This window comes from Scleropages formosus, chromosome 8, assembly GCF_900964775.1.
Source record: "Scleropages formosus chromosome 8, fSclFor1.1, whole genome shotgun sequence".
Lineage (NCBI taxonomy): Eukaryota > Metazoa > Chordata > Actinopteri > Osteoglossiformes > Osteoglossidae > Scleropages > Scleropages formosus.
This window is the reverse complement of record NC_041813.1, coordinates 5143988-5170257: the sequence shown is the minus strand read 5'-3', so window position 1 is coordinate 5170257 and position 26270 is coordinate 5143988. Positions and strand designations below refer to the sequence as shown.

General features: G+C 54.3%; 1 protein-coding gene across 5 annotated transcripts in view; it reads left to right on the top strand.

The window, feature by feature from the left end:
• Positions 1–26270, top strand: part of prkceb (protein kinase C, epsilon b) — a 101306-nt gene that overhangs the window by 16054 nt on the left and 58982 nt on the right. For 3 of the 5 annotated variants that reach the window (XM_029254407.1, XM_029254408.1, XM_029254409.1), the window contains exon 2: positions 21199–21262. The exons of 1 other annotated variant lie outside the window; for it this stretch is intronic. In XM_029254407.1, the coding sequence (XP_029110240.1) occupies positions 21199–21262 (64 nt within the window). The remainder of the gene's footprint in view (positions 1–21198; positions 21263–26270) is intronic. One more of the 5 variants, XM_029254410.1, reaches the window with a different exon arrangement.

Here is a 26270-nt window from a genome sequence, read left to right as displayed (position 1 = left end):
TAAGCAGCGCATGACTGCATATCCCTCCCTTTGATTAGTTTTGCATAGCAGATGGGCCTTCTCTAAGTTAGAACTTGCGTAATATGGTTTTGAATATTATCTGACTTCATTTAGCAGAGTTTTTGCTGAAGCGTATCTTCCAAACAGTCCCACAGGGCCGTGAGCGCGTGGTCTCGAGGTGCAGAGTCGGGATCTTACGTCACGGTCATGCTTAGCGTTTGCCTCGGTTGTCGACCTCTGCCGCACCTGAGTGCGGGGCTGTTGGCGCGTAACGGGCAGCTGGGGAGTGCGGACAAGCCAGCTTGCTGCTCCTCCGGAGACGAACATCGCGCAGCTCTTTTTTATTTGCTTAAAATGATCACGTCTGAGGGCTTTCCTTGTGCCGCATACCAGCACATTCTGTGTAGAGAGAAATGTAACCCATTGAATCTTTCTGATGTGTATTTACATCTATTCGTGGAGCAGACGCTTTTCACCAAAGTGACTTCCAATGAACTCTCTGTAGCGCTACCAGCCCACACACCTTATTCACCGCGGTGACTTACACTGCTTGATACACGACATCACTCATCCGTATATCAGTGGAACACACACACACACACACACGCTCTCTCTGTCACTCACATAATATGGGTGAACCTGAACAGGCTGTCTTTGGAGTGTGGGAGGAAACCAGAGCACCCGGAGGAAACCCACACAGACACGGGGAGAACATGCAAGCTCCGCCCAAACTGAGCAGGGATCGAACCCACATTCTCTCGCACCACCCGGGCACTGTGAGAGAGCAGTGCTACTCGCTGTGCTCGTGCCGCCCCGGTTCAGCTTACAGTAACTTTTACCATGCAGAAATACGTTTCTCAATAAGACCTTCAGACTGCCCCCACAATGTGGTGTGTGTGTGTGTGTGTGTGTGTGTGTGTGTGTGTGTGTGTGTGTGTGTGTGTGTGTGTTAGTGATGCTAACAGAGAGGCAGAGTAAGATAAATGACAGAGAAAAAGGCAAAGCTCATGAACTCAGGAAAACCAGGAGGGCTGTAGGTCACATGAGGCTCTTTCAAAGTGCAGTCGCATGCTCCCGGGTGGTCTTTACACGTTCACCGTCCCACCCGCTCCCTTCTGAGCGCGCCGCGTTCTCTATTTGGCTTTCGTTGCTGGCACTAGATAGGCAGAGGGTTTATCCTCCTGGGTCCGCCGAGCCTGCGCTCGAGTCAGGGTTAGATGTCAAAGGTTAAATGCTGATTGCTTTACACATCAGCTCTTGTTCCCTGCTGTGCAGCACACAACTGAAAGGATTTTAAATCGAGCTAAATACTGAAGAGTACGTGTAGGAGAGGATCTTTCAACAGGGATGAAGCCTCGGCCCACGGCGCAGGAGCTGCGAGGAACCGGCGTCACCCACTACACCACCACCGTGCTGCTCGCAGATACTGCCTCTTCACCTACACCCAGTTCTTTTTTTGGCAAGTAATGAATGTGAGGGAAGAACATCCCCCCCCCCATCCCCACCCCCACCCCAAAGGATTAAACGCATCCATGATCCATGTCGGCAAGCTTAGGCATACAACTACAACATCTCCCTGACACGAGTGGCGACGCAGAATTAAAAGGGGTGGCACGGTGGCACAGGGAGTGGCGCCGCTGTCTCCCTCTGGCTGGGTGGTGTGCGAAGACATGGGTTCGATCCCCGCTCAGTCTGTGGAGTTCGCATGTTCGCCCCCGTGTCTGTGGGTTTCCTCCGGGTGCTCTGGTTTCCTCCCACACTCCAAAGACATGCTGTTCAGGTTCTCCCAGACAGAAAGAGTGTGTTCCAGTGATGTATGGATGAGTGACTCAGTGTAAGTAGTGTATCTAGCAGTGTAAGTCACCGCGGTGAATAAGGTGTGTGGGCTCATAACATTACGTAGAGTTCGTTGGAGAAAAGTGTCTGATAAATAAACGTACACTGCCCTCCATTGTGTGTATGTTGCATGAATGCCTTTTTGATATCTGCCCTAGATGACTAAGTGTGCCGCTTTTGTGATTAATGAGAAGTAGATCCTAAGTTTACGGAATCTTCCGGATGGCAATGCACGCATTAACACACGTTGAGCATCGTTCTGCCGGGTGACGCGCGCATCCCCGATCCCCGTGCCGTGTGGCTTGCCTCGCTCGACCCCTGTTTCACAAATGCTTTAACCAAACAGACGGAGTACTAATTCAGTTTGTTCGGAATGTTGAAATAGAGGCCTTCGGCTTTTCTTGTACGTTCTTGTCCTCTGGGTATTTTTACACGTTTCGCATTTTTTGCAGAAACGATGTGACCGTTGTAAGGCTACGTATACACACCTCTTTGTGTGTGGCGGCGGTCTGATGCGCTTTGGTTAATTTCCTCGGCTGTAAATTTAACTGCCCGTTACTCTGTTTCTGTCCCGCCGTCCTCCTCGGAGCCGACCTTCTGCTGGCCTGCCGTTGCCTAAAGAGATGAAAATTCGAAACTTCTGGCTGGAGCGCTTGCCAGTCTCGCGAACCTACTGTCTGTCCTCCCGCCGCACCGACTGTCTGGAATGCGCCGCCGTTGGACGCCGTCCCGCGTGTTCCTGTAGCACTGATGTCAGGAGGTAAAGAAATATGTAAATGACCTCATGACACAGAGGCCCCGCTGGAGAAGCGAACTGATTCCCAAGGGTGAACTCGCACTCGGTAGTAATGAGGTGCAAGTAAGTACTTTGCATTACAGGATTACCTGCGGTGAAAAGAATGTCCTCATAAATTCGCCGGTCAAACGGAGATTATTTGATTGCGACTGGACGCGTGTTTAACAGAGGTCCGTTCTGCTCGTGCACAACCTGGGAGCTGCAGGCTAAATGGCCTGTGCTGTCGTAGGCCGAGTTCTCATCGGGCGTTTGCCCCTGTTCCTGACGTCTCAGTTTGCATATTTAGGAGACAATTTTCTCCAAAGCGACTTGCAACGAACTCTATGCAGCGTTGAGCCCACACACCTTATTCACCGCGGTGACTTACACTGCTAGATACACTACTTACACCGGGTCGCTCATCCATACATCAGTGGAACACACTCTCTCTCGCTCACACACTATAGGTGAACCTGAACAGTATATCTTTGGAGTGTGGGAGGAAACCAGAGCGCCCCAAGAACATGCAAACTCCACGCAGACTGAGCAGGGGTCAAACCCACATCCCCTCTCACCACCCAGGCGCTGTGAGACAGCAGCGCTACTCGCCGTGCCCCCATGTTGCCCAACGCTGTTTGGGATCGGCGGCAAACAGTGTTATCGGGTTAATTTATCACATTGTTTACCGAGCACCTCATGGTCCGAGGGGGAGATTACTTTCTCTGAGCTCCAGTGTGACTTCAAAAGAAGCGCTGTTAGTTTTACGTGCAGTTAGCCACCATGTGCGGGGTTTATTTATCCCTGTTTATTTAATATGGACAAGTGAGCATTCACGCTGCATGGCGGAGCGAGAATGGAAAAGCGGACAGATCCTGCTCCCGCGCTGCCGCTGTCAACTGTCCATCCTACAGGCAAGCGGGAGTGTAGGCAGGTGAAAAACACACGGGATGGCAGTGATGAAACGGTCCACTTCTGGCTGCAGCAGAGCTGCGGTTATATTGGGGTGGGTATGGGATCGGGCGATGGGCCATCCTCGAGCGGTACGGCGCTGGACCGAGAGGATGTCTTGGAAGTCGGGGGTTGCCGTGGGAAACCAAGATTCAAAGAGAGAAGCAGGGCTTTTGCTTGTTACTTGCCTCACCCTGCACTTCAAGCTCTTCTACAAAAACAGCTCATGCTCATCACACAGATGAGAGATGGAACCCAACAGGCCTGCACACATTTACATTTTTTTTTTGTTAAATCTAGTTCATGCTTTTCTCTAAAGCCGCCTACAATTATTCACCCATTTATACAGCTTGCTAATTTTATTGGAGTAATTTAGGGTAAGTACCTTGTTCAAGGGTAATACAGCTAGAGGTGAGGGTCAAACCTACAACCTTTGTATCTAAAGGTAGTAGCACTAACCACTACGCTACCAGCTGTCCCACAGTCCTCCATCGGTCTTTGTTATGAGCGTGAGGGGCTGAGGGAGCTGAAGGACCAAAGTGCTTTACTCTCGCCTGCCGTCAAAATCTCAGCTTTCTTCTCCCAAGTGACCCTTCGGCTGAGAAACACGTTGAACATCTTTCAGCTGTGGGCCGGACTTTTGCTGACATTTGCTCATTTGCTGCATTTGCATCGTTTTCCAGTGGCCAGCGATGTTGGTAGAATGTGCCGTTGGCACGTGTACGTCCTCATGCGATGCGGATCGATGGCGCAGAGGCAGGCGGACCTCTGAGTCTGAAATTGGCTAAAAGCTGGTCTTGTCAAAACACAGTCCTCTCCGGTTGCCTCTGGTCGCTGTTCCTGACATCATACCCAAACCCTACTGACTGCTTGAAAGTCGTGAGAATTATGTTCGGAAAATAAGAGAATGGGGTCGCTGTATATGGCGCATATTTATATATTATGTGCATGTGTGGCAGTGAGGGCTTGTATGAGTATCTGTGTGTGTTTTGGTGGCACCATGAGTAGTGCTGGCTGCTGTCTCCTAGTGCCTGGGTGGTGCAAGAGGACATGGGTTCGATCCCCGCTCAGTCTGTGTGGAGTTTGCGTGTTCTTGGGGTGCTCTGGTTTCCTCCCACCCTCCAAAGACATACTGCTGAGGTTCACTCATAGTGAGTAACAGAGAGAGTGTGTGTGTTCCACTGATGTATGGATGAGTGAGCCAGTGTAAGTAGTATATCTAGCAGTGTAAGTCCCCACGGTGAATAAGGTGTGTGGGCTCATAACACTACATAGAGTTCATTGGAAGCTGATTTGGAGAAAAGCGTCTGCTAAATAAATTTAAACGTTTCACAAACTGGGTTTGTGTCAGAAAGGAAGTGTGTGTGCGCGCGCGCATTTCTGCTCGTACACGCGTGCATGCAGGGCAGCGGGCTGCGTGTGTGCGCTGAGACGTTCTCGCTGGCAGATGGACGTGGGAGGCCTATTGATGAGCCCAGACAGCTCTCGCAGCGAGAGGCAGAGGGAGCGCCGGCCTGCGTGGGCTTCCGCTCCTCTGCTCGGCCGCAAAGGAAGGGAGCCGGGACGGGCGGGCCCGTCCTGCTGCTTTAAAAAGACCTGTGTGGGAAATAGGCAGGTTGGACCACATTTAGAAATGTGTCGTTCAGTCCAACAGTGTCTGCCCTTGACAGCGCTGCAGGCTGTTTTTTTTTTTTTTTAAATTAAAAAAAAATGCAAAGCGGCTCTGCACTCGACTGTCCCTCTCCCTCTGCGTTCCGGTTCGAAATCCCAATCCCACGGAGCCTCCGTGCACGGCGCAAAGTGCATCGCCTACGTAGATGCAGCCTAATCGAACGCGGAGTCCGTGCCCACTCAGAATACCCCCCGCCCCCACCGGCTCCCCTCGTTCTCCGGCTCTGCCGTAACAGGCCCGAGAGTCGCGGAAGCAGAAGGAAAGAGGGGAAGAATGATGACAACCTGCCTCGGCATGCTGGGACCGAAATGCGGTTTCGCTTCGGAGAATGCACAACAGGAAGTGGCACAGTATCCCAGAGCAGCTCTGCAGATCTGTGCGAGATAAGATGAGATATAGGCTGGATAGCTGCACTGTGAAGGGAAAAAAAAAAAAATAAAAATTGCCTAAGGTGCCTATACCCTGTTATTACCCATCTTTACATTTAGCTGATGCTTTTCTCCAAAGCAATTTCTGCTCTTAAGGTCACAATTATTACATGCTTACAATCATTTACCCATTTATACAGCTGGGTAATTCTCACCGGAGCAATTTAGGGTAAGTACCTTACACAAGGGTACCGCAGCTGGAGGGGGGGAATCGAACCTGCGACCTTGGGGGTCCAAAGGCAGTAGCTCTAACCGCTATGTTACCAGCCGTCTTGAATTTACTTGCTCTCATCTTAATAATTGCACTGCACGGTACAGGTGGTCCCCGATTTACGATGGGGGTACATTCCGCGAAACCCATCGTAAGTCGAAAATGCATTTAATACACCTAACCTACCGAACATCGTAGCCTGGCATACGTGCGATGTCCATTATTGGCTTGACGCCTTCGTGCTGCACAGTTACCTTGAGTTTCTCCTCAACAGTAATTGCCTTCCTCTTCTTCTTCCCACCAGTAGTAGGAGAAACAGGGGTATTTCGTAGACATGACGGATGCACGAAACACGACCGCGTGACGGACCGGGAGATGCGGATCGCTGCCGCTGCCCAGCATCGCGAGAGAGTATCGCACCGCGTATGGCTTGCTGGGAAAAAAATCGAGATTCGAAGTACGGTTTCTACTGAACGTCTATCGCCAGCGCGCCATCGTAAAGTCGAAAAATCGTAAGTCGAACCATCGTAAATCGGGGACCACCTGTATGTGTCTCTGTACTGGACTGTAGTGATGAAGGGGGAGCTGAGCCATAAGGCAAAACTCTCTATTTATCAGTTACTCTATGTCTCTACCCTCACCTGTGGTCATGAACTCTAGGTAATGAAAGAAAGGATAAGGTCATGGATTCAAATGGCTGAAATGAGTTTTCTTCGCAGGGTGGTGGGACTCGCTCTCCGTGACGGGGTGAGGAGTTCGGCCACCCGGGAGGAGCTCGGAGTAGAGCCGCTACTCCTCCGCATTGAGAGGAACCAGTCGAGGTGGTTCGGGCATCTGGTAAAGATGCCCCCTGGGAGCCTCCCGTTGGAAGTATACCAGGCACGGCCAACTGGGATGAAACCCCGAGGTCAGCCCAGGACCCGCTGGAGAGATTATATCTCACAGTTGGCCCGGGAGCGGCTGGGGATCCCCTGGGTTGAGCTGGAGGAAGTTGCGAAGGACAGGGATGGTTGGGCTCCTCTGCTTGCCCTATTGGCACTACCAACCTGAAGGACAAGTGGGCAAGATGGATGGATGGCTGGATGGATGGATTGATTGATTGATGGCTGGATGGATGGCTAGATGGATGGCTGGATTGATGGCTGGATTGATTGATTGGATGGCTGGCTGGATGGATGGATGGATTGATTGATGACTGGATGGATGGATTGATTGATTGATGACTGGATGGATGGATTGATTGATTGATGACTGGATGGATGGATTGATGGCTGGATTGATTGCTTGGATTGATTGCTGGATGTATGGCTGGATTGATTGATTGGATGGATGGCTGGATGGATTGATGGCTGGATGGATGGATGGATGGATTGATTGATGACTGGATGGATGGATGGATTGATGGCTGGATGGATGGATGGATGGATGGATTGATTGATGACTAGATGGATGGATGGATTGATTGATGACTGGATGGATGGATTGATGGCTGGATTGATGGCTGGATGGATGGATTGATGGCTGGATTGATTGATTGGATGGATGGATGGATGGATTGATGGCTGGATGGATGGCTGGGTGGATGGATGGATTGATGGCTGGATGGATTGATGGCTGGATGGATGGCTGGATTGTGAAGTCTCGGAGAGAAGATCGGCTGGAACGAAGGCTTGACCTTCTTAGGGGTCACGCAGAATCTGCGACAAGGATGGGGAACTCCAGTCCTTAAGGGTCCCGAAGTCTGCTGGTTTTCATTATACTTTACCTTTTAATTGTTTCATTGGATTTGTTCTCAACTGAGCACATGTTCCAGGGCTAATTTCAATTTATCTCGAACCCCCTGTGGCACTCAGTTCCCGGAGTTCCCCCACTCCTATGCCTTCAAGCCCTGAATTTTGATGGCCGTTGCTTCATTTTCGTTGTCGATTTAAAAAATTTTTTTGGACCCGTATCTCCCTCGATCTTTTCGCGAGATGCCTGCGGATTCACGCGCCGAGTCCGCATCCTCTCCTCCCCCGTCGCGTTTCCGTTCCGGGCGTCGGTCTTTCTGCCCCTCCGTGGCCCGGCGCGCGCCGCGGCCGTGGGTGCGAGCGCATAATGCGCTTCGAGCGCGCTGGAACCGCGCGGAAGGCTGCGAGGAAAAAGACGTGGGCACAGAATGCAGATCTTCGCTTCTCGCCGCTTGGGTTCGAGCCGATAAAGGCGCTCCGCATCCTGCGAGCGGCGGCCCGGTCGGCTCTCGTCTTCGCCTTCGCGCGTTTTGTCTTTTTACGCATGTGAGCGGAATACATATCCATGCGCTGCTGGCTGCGACTAACAACACTTTGCGTTTATCCTTCACACGCTCAGGTGTGTTTGGTTGTACGTGATGGCCGTTTTCTTTTTTTTTTTTTTTTGTTCTTTATGCTTGCTTGCCTGTATATGGCTGGTACATATATTTGCATAACGTTGGAACCCCTGAAATGTGTCTGATGCATTTTTGCATAGATGCGTCCTTCACTGTTTGCCTGTGTGTGTGCGCCGCTCTCCTTTAACTGCAATACCAATTAAACCGCCACGTGACAAATCAGCAACAGTCTCACCGAACTAACAGCTTAATAGAGCGAACTAGTCCCTTCTGCGTTGCGGAGGCCAGAAGAGGGGAAGAGCCGTGCGGTGAACCCACACTGCGTCGAGAAGGGACTAGAACACGGCTTTCGGTATCATCTCATCTCATCTCATCATCTGCGTTGAGATGATTTTAAAGCAGTGACGAACTGCAGTACCGCGTGAAACGTTTCCACTTTTTATTTATTTGTTAAAGATTTATTAATAAGGGGGGCGCTGTGACGCGGTCCGTTTGTCCGGGTCCTGCTCTCCGGTGGGTCTGGGGTTCGAGTCCCGCTTGGGGTGCCTTGCAATGGAGTGGCGTCCCGTCCTGGGTGCGTCCCCTCCCCCTCTAGCCTCGTGCCCTGCGTTGCCAGGTTTGGCTCCGGCTCCCCGCGACCCCGTATGGGACGAGCGGGTTCGCACCGTGAGATTTATTCATGTAAACGGTCTTCGTGTTCTTTTTCTTCGGTTGAATAAAAACACGTCGGCGTACGTTCTGCGTAGCGCACGTCTTTCTCGAAATCTGCGGCACCGTGCTCAGTTACACAGGTTTGCCTGGGTTCGTGTCGGAGAAGCAACGGTATCATCCGCTTCGAAATACGGATAGACGTTTTTGGAGGAAATGCGCAGACCCTCCTCGTGTTTTCAGGAGCAAGTGGCAGCTGGCTTGTGTGAACATATAGTTATTCGGGTAGCTGATGCTTTTCTCCAAAGCGACTTACAATGTTAAGGTTACAATTATTTACCCATTTATACAGCTGGGTAATTTTACTGGAGCAATTCAGGGTAAGTGCCTCGCTCAAGGCTACTACAGCCGGAGGTGGGGATCGAACCTGTAACCTTGGGGTTTGAAGGCGACGGCCCTAACCGCTACGACCCCAGCTGTCCGCGGCATCCTTGGGCAACGTGTCCGCATAGTCGAACACCCTTCTGCGCGTGATGAGTAAAGTTCATTTATCGTCCGATGGCTTCTGCAGATGTTCCAATATATGTTTGCGTTAGAATTGTTTGTACAAATACTGTAAATTTTAACGTCGGAATGAGGACTGACGCCCGATGAGTGCTGACGCGTTTCCGAGGTAGAGCGCGGATCATTTTTCGGAGCGTTCCTAAGCTGCGTCGGAAGCGTTTGCCGGAATGGCGCTTCGATCCCGTCCCGTCGTAGTCTTTCCCTCCGGATTTACGTTTGAGATTTCTCCGATTTCTGAAGGTTCTGCGAAGACGGGGAGGGGTTCGCGGGTCCACGTGCGGCACGGCCGAGCCGCGGGGTGCGGGGAGGCGCTCGAGCGACAGCGGGCCTGGGAAGCGGCCCGCTGTTGTGTAAGAGGATCTGCTACCGTCCTGCAGCTTATCCCAGGATTTAAGTCCCTCTCAGTCCTTCCCCTCTCTCTCTGGCCTGGATCCGTGCGCTGGACCGCCTCCCGCGCGCCACCATATTCCGTGCTCTATCTAAGGCGTGTTACGTAACGTGCTATAATCTCAACATTAGGAGCCGTTCCGCAGCCCTCGCGCTGCTGCCTCTGCCGAGCCTTTCCTACCAGAGGCACGTTGGAACGAGCCGTTCCTTTCCGCCGCCGGACGCCTCTTACTTCGCCTCCGTCGGGTCCTTTCGCTCAACCCCCGTCTGTCTCGGTACTCACGGGAACGGCAGCTCTTCGCGGGGCCCGATCGGAGCTGTTCGGGTTCTCGACACCGAGGAACGTCAGTGTCGCGATGATGCGTCGGGTGCCGGAACGCTGCCTATAACCGCTCGTCCGGGGCGGGGTCGCGGCGAACCGGAGCCGAACCCGGCGGCGGAGGGCGCGAGGCCGGAGGGGGAGGGGACGCGCCCGGGACGGGACGCCGGTCCGTCGCGAGGCACCCAAAGCGGGGCTCGAACCCCAGACCCACCGGAGCAGGACCCGGCCGAACCCGTTGCGCCGCCACGCCTCTCCCGTGGTGCCCGAACACGCACGTTCGATACCGTGTGCGCGCTGCTGTGATTCTGGCTTAGGCTTTTACGCCCCCCCCCCAAGACTCTTGTGCCGTACCTCCATAGAAATTTTGGCTCCACGAAGCATAGAGCGTGCGTTTCTACATCACCTTCACTTGCCAGCCTTTGGCTCTCTGGCTTGGCGTGAGCTCTGTTGCCACACGCAGGAAAATTGCACCAAAGGGAGGAGCAGCTTGACATTTGGTGCGCTTAGTCGCGGCGTCACGAGCTTTTTTTAGCGGGGACCTCTGTTTGTCGCTCTACGTCGCCGCTCTGATTCAGCTTCGGTATCGTTTTCGCGTTTGCGTCGTACGCGTGGCCGCGACGGGGTAAAGCAGCCTTCGAGGTTTCCCGGACGGGGCCGCCACCCGAACCGCATCCCGTTCGAGGTACGGCATCCGTTATCGATCGAGCGCGAGAGGCTGTCGGGCAACGTGAACGCGCACGCCTCCACGGAAAGTGCGCATCCTGCACAAGCAGAGCTTTTCAGACGCCGTCAAGACGGCACCCCCGCCCTAGAAAAGTAAACCCCCCCCCCCCGCACACAAACAGAGAATAAAAAGAAAGCAAGCCGGCCACGGCGGGGTAATTTGTCGGGCGATCAGCCCCCGATAAGTCATTTTCATAGGGGCCTGTGTGTGATGATGAAGCTCTGGGTCCGTCCTCAGAATAATCGGGTTGTCTGCCGGACGTAAAAGCCCAGATGAAAGGAGTCCGTTACGTGTCCTTTTGCGTCCGTGAGGACGTCCGAAGATCTCGCTGCCCGCAGCCTCTCCCCTGCTCCCTCTCTCTGCGGGAGGGATGAAGCCTCGAACGGGAGGCCAGTCGGCGAGGATAGGTGCCGTTAACGCTCGCGGCCGCGCTCTCCGCGGTCGCCTACTGATGCGAATCGCTCCGTGTTCCCTAACCCTCTGCTGTCGACTAGGGTGAAGGGAGAGCAGCGCGTCACCACATCGCCGGTCACGTGAGTTATTTTTCACCGCGTACAAAATTGCGCTGCATAGCGAGGAAGTCATCCTTTAGAATCCTGCGGTGGAAAAGCTCATTGTACACACACACTGACTGAAACCTCCTGTCCCAAGCGGGGTCGCGGCAAACCGGAGCCTAACCCGGCAACACAGGGCGCAACGCTGGAAGGGGACACGCCCGGGACAGGGCGCCGGTCCGTTGCGAGGCAGACCTAGCGGGACTCGAACCCCAGACCCACCGGAGAGCAGGACCCGGCCAAACCCGCCGCGCCGTCGCTCCCCCCAAGCTCGTCGTACTCGATGGCTAAAGTTTCTAAAGTGTTAATTTCATTTATCGGGTGCCGTCTCAAATATGTAAACTCGACTGTCCTCGCCCGTCTCCTCACGGCTATCGCTTCTGCCCCGGCTATTGTCTGAAGAGCAGTAACAATAATCCTTTTGTGGAGGTTGCTTGGGCTCCAGTGCTGCAGTGGGCTGTTCTTAGACCTGCTGTCACCATGACACCGAGGTTCAAATCCAGTTCAGCAAAAATCCTCGGCTGCTAAGACTCGACGGTTCGAGGCAGAGACCTCGCGCAGACCTCTCGGCCTCAAGCGACGGTCAAAGATGCTCGTCCCCTCCGCGGAGGGCGTAGACAACCCTCTTCTTTTTCTTTTTATTTTAAAACGTGGAGTGCTTATTAGAATCACATCCTGAAGTGTCCAGGCAAGAGGGAATTCCCAAAACCCAGAGCGGAGCCATCGGTGTCGTCGTGCTGCCCCGAGCCCATCGCCCCCGAACCCACCCTGTCTTTCCCAGGCTGGGATTGGCTCTACCAGCACGCAGGAAGGAAGCTGAGGACAGTTATGGCAAACCAGCTCACGGCTCTGCCGGGGTTTCACTCTTTTAGTTTTTCTGAGCGGCAGACAATTTAACTGCTCCTCAAGAAGACCATGGCAGGAAAGAGGCCATGGTGTGATCTGGTGTATCTCACCACCACCTGTTTCCACATTTACATGTATTCACTTAGCAGATGTTTTCCTCCAAAGCGACTTCCAATGAACTCTATGTAGTGTTATATCAGCCCACACACCTCATTCACCGCGGTGACTTACACTGCTAGATACACTATTTACATTGGGTCGCTCATCCATACATCAGTGGAACACACACTATGGGTGAACCTGAACAGCATGTCTTTGGAGGGTGGGAGGAAACCAGAGCACCCCGAGAACATGCAAACTCCACACAGACTGAGCGGGGATCGAACCCACGTCCTCTCACACCACCCAGGCCCTGTGAGACAGCAGCGCCACTCACCTATCCTGTCAATTGTTCACGAGCGCTCCCATTAATAAGTCATGTTGGTTTCGGCCTTCGCCCGCCGTTTGCACTTTGTTCCCGCTTGCCGCATGCCTGTCAGACTTCCGCGGGTCTTGAACTTTGCGCGTCTGCGGCGCGGCGTCCCCTCCCCATTGCTCAGCGTGACGCGGCAAAGCGTGCCGTCCGCGGTACGGGACTCGGCGTCTTCGGTTGAAACGCGGAGCTCCCAAGTCTATGGTGACGGCGTGGAGAATTTTTCTCCCGGTGGAACACTTGCTCTGTCGTGGGGCTGGAGATTAAACACAACACAGCCTGCACTGTTCCACTGCAGCCCTAACCACCCTCTTGCCATTTTCTTGCAGTCTGTTTACAAGAGCGATAAACACTACACCCCTGGTCTCCCCTCAGCCTTCTGTTTAGACAGAGACGGAGGAGGCCGCGATGCTTCGGGGGCCTCCCCGCGTCTCTGTTAATGAGTGACAGTCGGGGGCTTCTTCGCCGGAGAGCGCCGTGCAGCTTCCGTCGCGCTGCAGGTTTCCGGCGTGGTCTTCGGCTCAGCGTCCGCACGCGCTCCGCGGTCTGAACCGGCACGGGCGACGTAACTGCCTCCGGCAAACCGCAGATGGCTTAGACAGGCTTCGTGGGACTGCCTCGCTTTGGCCTCTGGCCGTCGACACCCCATGTGTCGCGCGGCGTGGGTCCGGTGCGCCTGGGGACGAGGCCGAAGCCGCGCTGTCGGAATGAAGGTGACCGACGGCTGGGAGTCGGAGGCTAGCGGCGTTGCCACGCAGAGCTGCGCAGAACTCGGGAGGCTGCTGCTCGCAGGGTAGAGCTGCGTCACAGGCCTGGGGCTGATCGATAACAAGGACATCAGGCAGACCGACCGTTGTCAGGAACCGGTTGTACCGAGCGGGGTCGCGGCGAGCCGGCGCCTATCCTGGAAACACCGGGCACAGGTTGGAGGGGGCGGGTTAGGGCTAACTCTAACCCTGGCTGGGATGCCAGTCCATCGCAGGGCACGCGTCAAGGGAGGGACGGGGGTGGGCCGCCCAGACCCTCCTCCACACATTGGGGGAAGTAAACGCGGGGAGAAACGCAGAGCTGCCGCACACCCCAAGCAGGACTCGAACCCCAGACCCACCACGCAGCGAGGCACCAGTCAAACACGCCACGCCCCCTCCCCCCCACCATCAGGCAGACTCTATTAACAAATGAATTCCTAATCAGGACTGGGGAAGGGGGGAGAGGTTATGGCTTTCAAAAGATAGGTTATATTTCTGAAAGCCCCTGATATAATCTCAGAGGGCAAAAGTCATGCACCTTTTTAATACCTCCAGTCATTTTCCGATTGGCAGGGAAAAGGCGGGGCCAGAGGGAGGATTTTCAGGATAAGAGCAGGACACGCTGGGAAAGCAGCAATCGGCGGGGCTTTATCTGGCCCACCTGGGCACCGGAACCGGGAGAAAAGCTTTGCAATCAAATTAAATGGAGCAATTTAATTTCTCGGCACTCCCGTGCAGGGGAGGGAAAAGATGAGCGCTCGGAGAGGCCGGGACCTCGCAGCTTCCCGCATTCGGTTGAACGTTGACCGCGGACTCGCGGGAGCGGTATCGAGCGACGGGCCTTAAAATCCTTCGCCGTGATGGACGAGCGGCCCGGTTTGCGGCCGGGCGTCCTCTCAAAATTTGGCACGCGTCCTCCGTTACCGCGCGCTTCGTGATCCCGTCTCCTTTCTTCCCGGCTTTAAACGAGCGTAGGCCGTACCTCTCGAGTCCGAATCCCGTATTCCGGAACACGGAGACATTCTAATCGCTCGTGAGTCAGCGGAGAAGGATTTCGGCTCTAACGGCTCTTCGCTTGTCTCTCGGCTCTTGCAGCTGGTGACACGTTGCAGCACGCTGGTCTGTGTCACCGCGGCTCCGGTGTGGGGGGTGGAAGGGATGGATGGAGCACGTGTTCTGCGGTCGCGTGAAGAAGCAAGGTCTCGCTCGCCGTCCGCTGGCTTTTCGGCGCTCCTCGGCGAGCAAGCGAGCTCTTAGAAGAGGCGAAAAACAAGAACCTTCAGTGATTCTGAGAAGAAAGTTGCGAAACAGCACGCTTCCTGCTCGCGATGCGTGAGAGTCTTGGGGTTAACTTGCGGTCTGGTTTCCAAAGATGCAGAGAGTTAAAAGTTTTTTAGAAGTTCGGCACCGCTTGCCCAAGGTTCGGCCGCATCGCGCCGATGTCCTCCGCCCTGCTTCGTGTTTATGCCGCGGGCGTACACGCTTACGCGCGCGCACCTTGCGTGACTCCGAATGGCCAGGAGGACTTGATTTCCGGCCCGCTCGTCGAATCATCCTCGAAATCTTCCGCGTCGACGCTCGGCGGATGCTGCGGCCACTTTACGCACAGCCTCGTTTTGAGGCTTTCGGCCCGCTCGCGGAAAGGTGCGGTCCGCGTGGGGAACACAGAGTTCCCGAGTACCAATTAAAAAGTGCGGCGCTGTACTTAAGCTGTCACGATGTGTACATCGGCCTGGAGAGCGAAATTGAGAGAGAGAGACAGAAAGAAAGCAAGGCTCCGAGCATGTTAATAAACAGCCTGTACTGTAAGTGGACACGGCTCCCTGGCTGTCCTGCAGGCTGCCAGCGCACACAGCCAGATCTCCCAACCCTAATGGACTGGGAGCAGTGGTGGGGTACAGGCCTGCTCAGTCTCACATGCCATCAAGAAGGTTGGTACCTGCTTCTGTTTTTGCTTTCAGGCTCTGACATGGACACGAGCTGAGTGAGCCTGGATCCGACAAGGGTTCTGCCTCCTCCTCCTGTTTGTGCGGGGTTCCGCTTGACCCTGTAGGCGTTCAGCTGTACGAACGCTTCCGTCCGTCGCGTGCTCCGAAAACGCATCCCCGCGTAACGTGTCGAAGTATACCGATAAGTTATTTTCCTGACAGCAGACCGCGTAGGCAGACCTCTTCGGACGTCTAGCGGATCTGTGCTTTTCCAGGACGCGGGATAAACCCTAGAGGCGAACCCAGCTGTGATCCCCTGCGCAAACTGCAACGTGAATTTCTAGACGTGGCAAAGGTGGACCGAGGCTTTTTACGTGCTCTCCTGCGGCGATGACGACATTTTCTCACACTTGGAATGGCATGGGTTCAATCTCATACACGGAAACACATGCTCGTACGCTCACAAACATCCAGACTCCCTGCTCCGTGTAGCACGCACGTGTCGGGAGACACACACGCATACAAAGGCCTTTCCTTCCTCAGGGGTTGTGCTAAATATAACCAGAACCGCACTTGCGACAATGAACGTGTTCATGAATGAAGCCTGCTCCTTCGCCAAAGGCGGAGTCTCTGTCAGGGGTCCGTATGACATCATCACGTGAAGATGGGGGTACAGGCAAGAGGGCAGTCCTCCTGTGACACCTCCGGCCATGAGAGCCCCAGGGGCATTGCATATGAGAGTACAGTCATGCGCCGCTTAATGACTGACCGCATATACAACGGTACTCGCGTAAGATTATAACGGAGCTGAAACATTCTTATCGACTAGCAACTTCGTAGCCGTTGTAATGCCGTAGCGCAACGCGTTACGTGTTCGTGGTGGTGCTGCTGTAAGCAAACCTGCTGCGCTGCCAGTCGTATAAAAGTACAGCACATCCGATTATGTACGGTACATAATACTTGATAATGAAAATAAACACCTGTGTTACTGGTTTATGTATTTACTACACTGTACTTTTTATCATTAATTTAAAGTGTACTCTTCTACGTACAAAAAAAGTTTATTGTAAAACAGTATGCTGTGTTACGCCGGCAGCAGCATCATAAATCTGGTGTTTACCGCGTCTCTTGACTACATCGAGGCTCTACCATCTAGGTTTGTATAAGTACACTCTATGATCGAGGCTATACCATCTAGGCTTGTATAAAAACACTATGATCGAGGCTATACCATCTAGGTTTGTATAAAAACACTATGATCGAGGCTATACCATCTAGGTTTGTATAAATACACTTTGATCGAGGCTATACCATCTAGGTTTGTATAAATACACTGTGATCGAGGCTATACCATCTAGGTTTGTATAAGTACGCTTTATGATCGAGGCTATACCATCTAGGTTTGTATAAATACACTATGATCGAGGCTATACCATCTAGGTTTGTATAAATACACTGTGATCGAGGCTATACCATCTAGGTTTGTATAAGTACGCTTTATGATCGAGGCTATACCATCTAGGTTTGTATAAATACACTTTGATCGAGGCTATACCATCTAGGTTTGTATAAAAACACTATGATCGAGGCTATACCATCTAGGTTTGTATTAATACACTTTGATCGAGGCTATACCATCTAGGTTTGTATAAATACACTTTGATCGAGGCTATACCATTTAGGTTTGTATAAGTACGCTCTATGATCGAGGCTATACCATCTAGGTTTGTATAAATACACTTTGATCGAGGCTATACCATCTAGGTGTGTATAAGTACACCCTGTGATCAAGGCTGTGCTATCTAGGTTTGTATGAGTATAGTTCTGCATATGAACCATTTTTGTGAAAAGAATGGAGAAGCTGCAGTGGGACTGCAATGAGAACAAGCCCAAAGTATAGAGAAGGACACCCCTGATGCTTGATGGCCAGTATGGACCCCAACCTCAATTTGGAAATGAGATGTGCTGATTAGATGCAACACCTGTGAAATATGATTAATCCTCCTGCTCCATTAGCAATCAGTGCCCCCCCCACACACACCACTGTTTATATCCACTGACCTCAATTCATTTATCTGTGTATAGTCCTTCTGCCTGGCGAAGGCGCTGAATCCATATATAAAACACATGAATAATACCTGTAAAGAGAGATTTGGAAATTAATCATATTTAAGGACGGAGGCACAGTATGCCCTACAAAAGCAAACTTCCTCACAGATTGTGACTTCGTTATGTCCTTACTCTTGAGTTTCCAAAAATAAAACACTCTGATTTATAGAGTTCGGAGAGTAAATTTATAGATACGCATTCAACACTGTCCCACACGGTGAACGCAGGCATATTAGTAAGGATAACGTACAAACTATGGATGTATGGATGAGAGACCTAGTGTAAGTCACCGCGGTGTATAAGGTGTCTGGGCTCATAACACTACGTAGAGTTCACTGGAAGTCGCTTTGGAGAAAAGTGTCTGCCAAGTGAATAAATGTAATCCCTGTTAACACTCATCCAGTGTAGAGTTGGGAGTGGGTTTGCTTGTGCGTCCCTTCCCATCCTTCCTTCCTGTTCTACTTCGACTTTCGTGGAGGGTATGGAGAGTTCAGGGCCTGACTTCTGTCTTTGAGGTGTTTCAGCTCTGTTGGCATGAAGGAACCCTACCACCCCCACCCCCCCCCCATCAGAGCTATGGGAAGAGTATCCGTAGGGTAGGCAGCCAGTTCTTGCCCAGCAACAAGGCTGGAGTGCAGAGCTGGTGCTGGTCTCCAGCCTCCGCCTAGGGGGTCTGCTTCCGTGAGTTCACTTTGAGGGAGAACACGTTAAACAACCGAAGAATATGCAACGTGCGGGAGGGCAGCCGCTCGGTTAGCCTGGCGTAGACGCAGGAGAGAGACGTGAAGGAGCTCCTTGTTCGGCCCACGTCCCGAAGCCTCGCTCCTCGCTTCCGTTTACGGGTCTTCCAGCCGACTACCCCGACCCTCTCAACTTTTCCAGTGGTCGCCAGGGAAGGATGGAGAGAGATGTTTGTGCCACGGACCCCTTGCATGCGTGCTCCCCCCCAGCTCAGCCCACTGTCATTACTTCAGTTTATTCATGTTGTCATTTTTATTCATTTTCGTTATTTTTTCAAAGTCGTGCGAGAGGCAAAGACCGTACGGCAAATGGGAATTTCGCGTCAAGGCTGGGTTTCATTTGTGTAGCAAAGTAACGAGTTCGTAAACAAAGCGGTCACGCGCGCTCCGAAGCGCTTGTTAAAGGCCATCTCGCGGTCGATTGCACGCGTTACGCGTTTCAGATAGAATATCACGGCTTCTGAAGCCTGTCGCTCTTATCGCCGTTGAGACCGGCGTCGAAGGCCTCAGTTCGGGTCTGCGGTTTAATATTGAGTGACACGGCAGCGTTTGAACGCGAAGGGGAGGGGGCGACGTAGTAGGGGGCTGTGCTGTGGTGGGTCTGGGGTTCGAGCCCCGCTCGGGGTGCCTTGCAACAGACCGACATCCTATCTAGGATGTGTCCCCTTGTACCCTCTGGTGCTTGGGTTGGCTCTGGTTCATGGTAACCCTGCATGGGCTGAGTGGTTGTGGGCGTTGTGTTTGTTTAAAGAGATCTGATTGACTTTTATTGATACGTCCCTGTTTTTGAACTGATAAGTAAGTAGTATCTTTAGTCAGGGGGGCAGTGTAGGGGTTAGGGTTATTGCCTTTGGCTCCAAAGGTCGCAGGTTCGATCCCCCTCTCGGGCTGTAGCGCCCCTAAGCGAGGTACTTACCCCCAATTGCTCCCGTAAAATTACCCAGCTGTATAAATGGATAAATAATTGTAACCTTAACACTCTAAGTTACTTTGAAGAGAAGCGGGAGGTGAACGTGAGATATTCGGTCATTGCTTCATACTTGAAATGATGGTCAATCGCTCGGTTTATTCCTTCGCGAATGTTTTCGTCGTGCGGCAGGTACCGTTTTCTATTTTTCGCTGAGAATATCTACGTAGCGTACGGTAAATAAACTGCACGACGGTGCCGCGGCAGCTGGCGGAGCGTAACGCGGCAGGATGGGATGTCACGTTCGGAGCGGAGGAGGCGGTCAGCCGCGCCGGTGGGGGGCGACGATCTAATAAGCTCGCGCAGACTTCCAGGCGGCAGGTGTTCTCCGATAAAGACACGAACGCTCGGGATGTAGGTCCGCGGCTCAGCCGGCGCGAGCGGGCGCGCCGCCGACTTCACAGCTTGAGCTAAATTCGCTAATTTGACTCGATTATCATCGCGGTCGGCGGGGCCGTCCGCGGCGGAGCTCTCGAGCGGGGTCCGGCCGACCTCGTCCGTTTCTTCTCTCCTTTCGTTTATTCGTTCATTAATTTTATCTCTACGGTTGCTTATCCGGTACTCAGTCAAAGTGTCTTCGCACGCCGAACGTTTACAGAGACGCCGAACGGTTTTGTTTTCGCCGCGTCCTTGAAGGCCCGGGGCCTCGCTGGAGCGGAAGGGCTTTGCCTCTCGTCTCGGCGCTCGAGCCGGCATAAGGCGGTCTAGATGAGCGGACGTTCTGTCGGACCTTCGCTCGCGAAGACCTCGGGCCTCTCCCCCAACTCTCTCGCGCCGGCCCCCCGTTTACATAAATCACCTTTCGCGGCCGCAGAAGGAACGCGGACGTGCTTCGTCGTGCCGTCCCGGGGGGGATGAGCTTCAGAATCCCCCGAGGCCCGGCGCACGGTACGAACGCGGGTCCTACGGGCCGGACCCGCCGCTCCCTCGTTTCCGCTAACGCGCGCCGCGCACCGAGCGATCGATCGGGGCTTTTGGCTAAGGCCCACATCTGCAATATCCTGTTCGATAATGCATGCAAAAAAATGTGCGGTCAATCTCCGTCCTCCCTCCCCCCCCCACGCTAACTTTTTTTTATTACGGTAGCGACCTCGCCCACCTTGCCGCACTTCAGCCTCTCCATCCCTCTCGCGTTTCCTCTCTGCCCGATGCGATTAGCCAACTCCCCGAAGTACTTCAGAGGAGATGGAGCCATTTCCAGCTAAAACCCGACGACGGCCCGCACCCGATCGCGGGCACCTTCGGCTCGAGATGATGAGTCTTGCGAGCCGAAGGGGATCGGTGCGCGAAAGGGTGGCACGGGCGAAAAGTTCCGGAAAAAATCCTCCCCAACCCTCCCCCGACGCATTGATTCCTGGCGTCTCCGGAGGTCGATCGGTCAGAAAGCGTCCGGCGTCCCCCGACCGCCGCGCGCTGGAGACGAACGCGGGGTCGAAGGGGCGCGCCTTCCAGAGGACTGAGCCTCAGCTGTTTTCGCTTTTTCCCGGCAAAGGTCAGCCTCGTCACGGGCTTCATCTGCCGTTTTGCTTTCTTGCCTCCTTTTAATAATGGAGGCGGTTGGTTTTTGTGCAAAGCTGGCTTTCGCGCCCTTCCTGCTTCGACTTTCCTCGCGCTTCCGCCGACGCGTACTTTGCTTCGGGCAAAAGCGCCTGCCGAACGAATAAACGCGAACGCGTTGGTGCGTCGCGTTTCAGGCCGGCTTCGAGTCGGTCGCGTGGCCGGATTCGAAGAGGTCACGTCGTGGTGCGCAGCTGTCGACGTAACTATCTGAATTATTAATATGTTAAAAGTGACGTTCGGTTTGCGCATTTGCGCAGCGGCACGTTCCTGCCGAAACGGTTGCGTCGATTTAAACGTCCGCTGGGCATTTGCAATAAACCGTGTTCATTTTATTATTCTTTGCAGAGCAACGCATGTGTGGAGTGCTTCAGTTACATTCTGGGTTCTCTCTTTATTGCTTTGACCCTGCAGATAGACTTGGAACCGGAAGGAAAGGTATATGTCGTTATCGACCTGTCGGGATCGTCCAGCGAAGGTAAGAACCACCCCGTTTGGGGTTATATGCTGTGTTTCTCTTGTGTCGATGTCACTTGCGTTATTGAGGTGTCGCCCCGTTTTCCCTCGGGCTTTTCTTCCCGGCGATTCCTCTTCCCTGCCTTTCCCCGTCACCTTCGCTCCGTCCGGCGTCGACTCGCGCCGCGGCCGCCTTACGGGCCGTTTCTCTCCGACCCTCCCTTATTTTTCCGTGACATTTTTATGGGCTTGGATGAGAAAGAAAGGCGTCCGGACCCGTCGCCGCGGCAGCGGGAAATGGGCATTTAGCATTTCCTCTAGCCGAAAACGGTACGGCTCGGCGGAAAGTAGGCGGCCGGAGAGTTCCTACGGGTCCCCGCGCTCGAAGTTAGCTTCACGTTGTTAATTTGCTTACATTATACTTTTTTCTAAGGCGGTTTACTTCATTTGACCCATGTATACGGTAGAATATTTCTACTGCATCCATTCAGCTTATGTATTTTGATTGAGGGGACCGTAGCAGTGGGAAAGGGACTTGAACTGGCAACTTTGAGGTTACAAATCCATATCCCTAACTGTAATGATACCTGCTGCCATCTGAACCGCTTGTCCCATACGGGGTCGCGGGGAACCGGAGCCTAACCTGGCAACTCAGGGCGCGAGGCTGGAGGGGGAGGGGACGCACCCAGGACGGGACGCCAGTCCATTGCAAGGCATCCCAAGCGGGACTCGAACCCCAGACCTGCCGGAGAGCAGGGCCTGGTCAAACCCACCGCACCCCCCCTTTATACATATGTTCTATATGTAATGTCCCGCACTGTTCCAAAGCGAATACATATAACGGTACCCACGTTTGCGGCATTCTTCATTGTTGTTCGCTTCTCTTGGCTGAAGAGGTGAGGTCTGGTTGAGACCACAGAGCCCCGGAGGAGCGGAGACAGGAGGACGGGAGAGGCCGAGCGGAAGACCGACGCAGCGGTTTGTTAGGGGGCTGTCGCTCTTGCCCGGTCCGGCCCCAACGTGAGGCACCGGTGCCGGAGAAAGCCCAGCAAAAAGGTGGGCAAGGCCGCTGGCACCGGCCGCAGCGGATGGCTGGCAGCCTGCAGCCGATTCTAAATATTAGTACTTTGCTGTGCTCTGTTTACAAAGAGCTGGGAGATTTCCTCTCTCTCCAAAGCTCTGGAGAAGAGGAGGGGGGCAGCGTGGAGATGCGCTGTCCAATACGGAGCGATCAAAGCTTTCTTAGTAAGGAATCGCATCAGCGCAAGTCCAAACAAAAGGGCGGGCCGAGGCCACTCCGAGATCCGTCACGGGTGTCAGAACCCCCGGCGCGGTAAACACACGGAGAACGCAGCACGTGCGCGGCACATCTGCGCCACCGTGGTGGAAGACGGAGAGCGGCGTAGACCTCACAGTGGGAAGAGTGAGGGGAGAGGTGCGTGGGGTCTGAGACGAGAGGAACGCGAGTGGTGAGAGGCAGGCTTTACCATGTTGGCCACCACAGCATTTTACACACACACACACACATTTTCAGAACCGCTTGTCCCATACGGGGTCGTGGGGAACCGGAGCCTGACCTGGCAACACAGGGCGTAAGGCTGGAGGGGGAGGGGACGCACCCAGGACGGGACGCCGGTCCGTCGCAAGGCACCCCAAGAGGGACTCGAACCCCAGACCCACCGGAGAGCAGGACCCGGTCCAACCCGCTGCACCACCGCACCCCCCCACAGCATTTTAATCAGTTTTTTTTTTTTTAATCTCTCCTGGTTGCCTCCAAGGGGGGCGCGGTGGCGCGGCGGGTTGAACCGGGTCCTGCCGCTGCAGACCCCACGTTTATTTATTTTCCGGACGCCTCTGTGGTTGCCTCCATCCATCGGTCAACATTTCTCAAAGAACGTGTTTTAAATCCACTCGGAATCCCGATGTTAATTTTCTTCCCTCTGCTGATGCTCGTCGGCTTGACGCCGGGATTGACCCGGGCCTCGTGCCGATGACCCGCTTTGCTCGGAGAAGAACTGAAGTTAGAAATAGAAAGAGGAGTCGAAGAAGGCTGAACCCCGCATCAGAGGCTGGAGTTTAGCAGATCGCTCCGCGCTGACAGCATCGTTGACCTAACTGGAGCTCAAGCGTGAGACGAAAAAACAGGATCGCAAGCACGGCTTTGCTCTCGCTTAGTCGCAGCCTTTGGGGGGTTGCCGAGCGCCGTCCGAAACCGGCGTTGCAGGTTTAAGATCCGTCGGTCGGAAGGGGGGGCTCCGGCAGAGGCCCAGGGCCTCTCGGAGGTCTGGAGAGCGTGCGCTTGGCGCGACAAATCGCTGACACGGAGTAAAACAACAAAGGCAAATAAAAAGTGGAGCGAGCAGGGTGGGATGGGGTCGGTGGAGCAGGGAGCGGCTTGTTTTCCTGCGAGGCCTGTCCTGCTGGTCTCCCGGAGGCTGCTTGTTGCCCGACTGTCCCAGGTCAAGTTCGGAACGCATCATATGATCTCGCGCACTGGGGCGGTAGACAGAGGCACGGGAGAAACTGGGGCAGCTGGTGTGACGCAGAAAGTCCCTTCTGCCCGACTCGAAGAGGTGGGTAAAGAAAGTGCACTGCGTGTAAACTAGCCTGTGCGATACACACACACTTTCTGAACCGCTCGTCCCATACGGGGTCGCGGGGAACCGGAGCCTAACCTGGCAATTCGGGGCGTAAGGCCGGAGGGGGAGGGGACGCACCCGGGACGGGGCGCCGGTCCGTCGCGAGGCACCCCAACCGGGACTCGAACCCCAGACCCACCGGAGAGGAGAACCCGGTCCAACCCGCTGCACCATCACGCCCCCCCCCCCCCCCCATGCAATATAGACTGATATATTTCTAAAGTACATTTATTTGTGCTGTATACTTTTTGTACCGTTTGCTTCTTTGAGAGTTTTTAGTGCAGCACCGTCACGTTCACGCCCACAACCCGGTCGACAGCACCTGACTCCGGTTCCTGACTAACCGCTCACCCTTTAAAAGACCCTCCTCGGCGCCCGTACCTTTGCGGAATCTCGTCAGAGACAACCGCCCTCCCTCGCGACGTTTCGTTCACGCGCGCGTCTAGTTCACGGTTCGCGTTCTCCGGCTGTCGACCCCCGACCGCGTCCGCGGATCCTCGTTCCGACGCCGATCGCCGCTCGACCGACCCTTCGCTTCGTGCCCTGACCGCGCCCGTGGATCTTCGCTCTGACCCCGACCGCCGATCGACCGACCCTTCGCCCGTCCCCGACGCCGAGAACTTGCCCGATCCCTCGACTCCGGACGAACGACTCGGCGCTCGGGTCCAGCCGCCCCGGCTCCCTCGGTCCCTCGTGACACGCGTCCTCCGTTTTGCAGCACGGCTATGGAAACATCTCGACTCCGAACAGTGTGTGATGCAGCTTGTTAAGCATCAAGTATTGAGCTTTCCGGTGTGGTAACGCTGCTTTATTTGTCTTTTAAATAAGTCCCCGGTTATAGAGGGAGGGAGAGAGATTGAGAAAACAGCAATCGGGCACAAGGTCCGAAGGTCAGAGGCTGTTAAGAGAAGGTGCGAAATGGAAGGACGGGCAGATTTTCTCATTACCCCGAAGGGAAACCGTCGCCTTACTCCAGCACGATGCCGAGACGCGGACGCCGAGCGCGGATCGGACCGGGAACGACCCGTACCTCCTCTTCGGAGCCCTGCCCGTGACACGTGACGGGTTTTCGTGGCGGTGTTGAAGTTAGGAAAACCGGAGCAGATGCTATGAACGCTGTCACTAATGGCCAGGCAGGTATCGAATGACCGCTCGGATCGCCGGATCCCTTTCTTTGCGTTGGCCTCTTCGAGGGGAGCGACGGGCATCTGATCGTCTCCGTTCGAAAGTGCAGGAGCAAGAGATAAATGGATTAGGACGGTGCGGCCACGATAGCTGAGCTGCTAGACTCTTACAGGGCGGCGCAGAGAGGCGGGCGCTCTTCGCTGAGACGGGATAGTCTGTCTCGAGCCAGCGGTGATGTCGGCATCGTTTCCGTACACCTGTCGCTCCGTCAGTGTCCGAACATGCCAGGATGCACACGGCTCCGTCGGCAGGGTTTAAAACAATTGAAATGACAAATTATTCATCCCAAGGGGGGGTGCAGTGGCGCGGTGCGTTGGACCAGGTCCCACTGGGTCTGGGGTTCGAGTCCCACTTGGGGTGCCTTGCGATTGACCGGCGTCCCGTCCCGGGTGCGTCCCCTCCCCCGCTCCGGCCTCTTGCCCCGCGTTGCCGGGTTAGGCTCCGACTCCCCCGCGGCCCCGTATGGGACGAGCGGTTTCAGATGGCGTGTGTGAATGATGCATCCTTCAGTAATAATAATGACGTTAACGTAACGATGCTTGGATGAGACTGGCACAAGCGCAGGGCTGTCCTTGCTGCAAAAGCCATGTCGGGTCAGAGGAAAATGCCACCGAATCAGCGCATGAACTCCGAAACGATCACCAGAGTGGCGAAATGGGTTCTTTACGCGAACGTCTGAAAATGAATGAGAGGCCTAAGATCTTCCTTAGATTTGCGCCGCTAATTCATATCGCGCTTCCGCAAAGGATCCTCTCGTCTACCCCGCGTTAACGCTTTCCGAAGCGTTCGCGGCTAATATTTGATGGCGTTTCAGAGCCGCGCCGCGTGCTTTCCCGTGTCAGGTCGGTCAGGGTCGTCCGTCGAGCTGAAACTTTTTCTTTTTAAATTAATGCTCGCATCGGTCGCTGCTTGTCCGTGTGTCTGCCGGTGCTGCTTTGGATGCTTTCTTCCATCTCGCCGTGCCAGAGGCCTCTTTGAGTACAGTAAGTGTGGCGAGGTGCGGAAGCTTCTCCGTGCGGCTCATCACGCGGAGCCTCCCGGCGGCGCCTTCGCCGTCCAGCGTCGACGCGGAGCGGAGCCCGGTCGGCCCTTGGCCGGACTCTCCGTTGACCGTCCCCCTTCCTTCCCTTTTGAGCTCAGCCTAACCCCGCACCCAAATTCCAGCTCACCTTCCCTACGGCGCACGTACGGAACCTTGTCTCGATC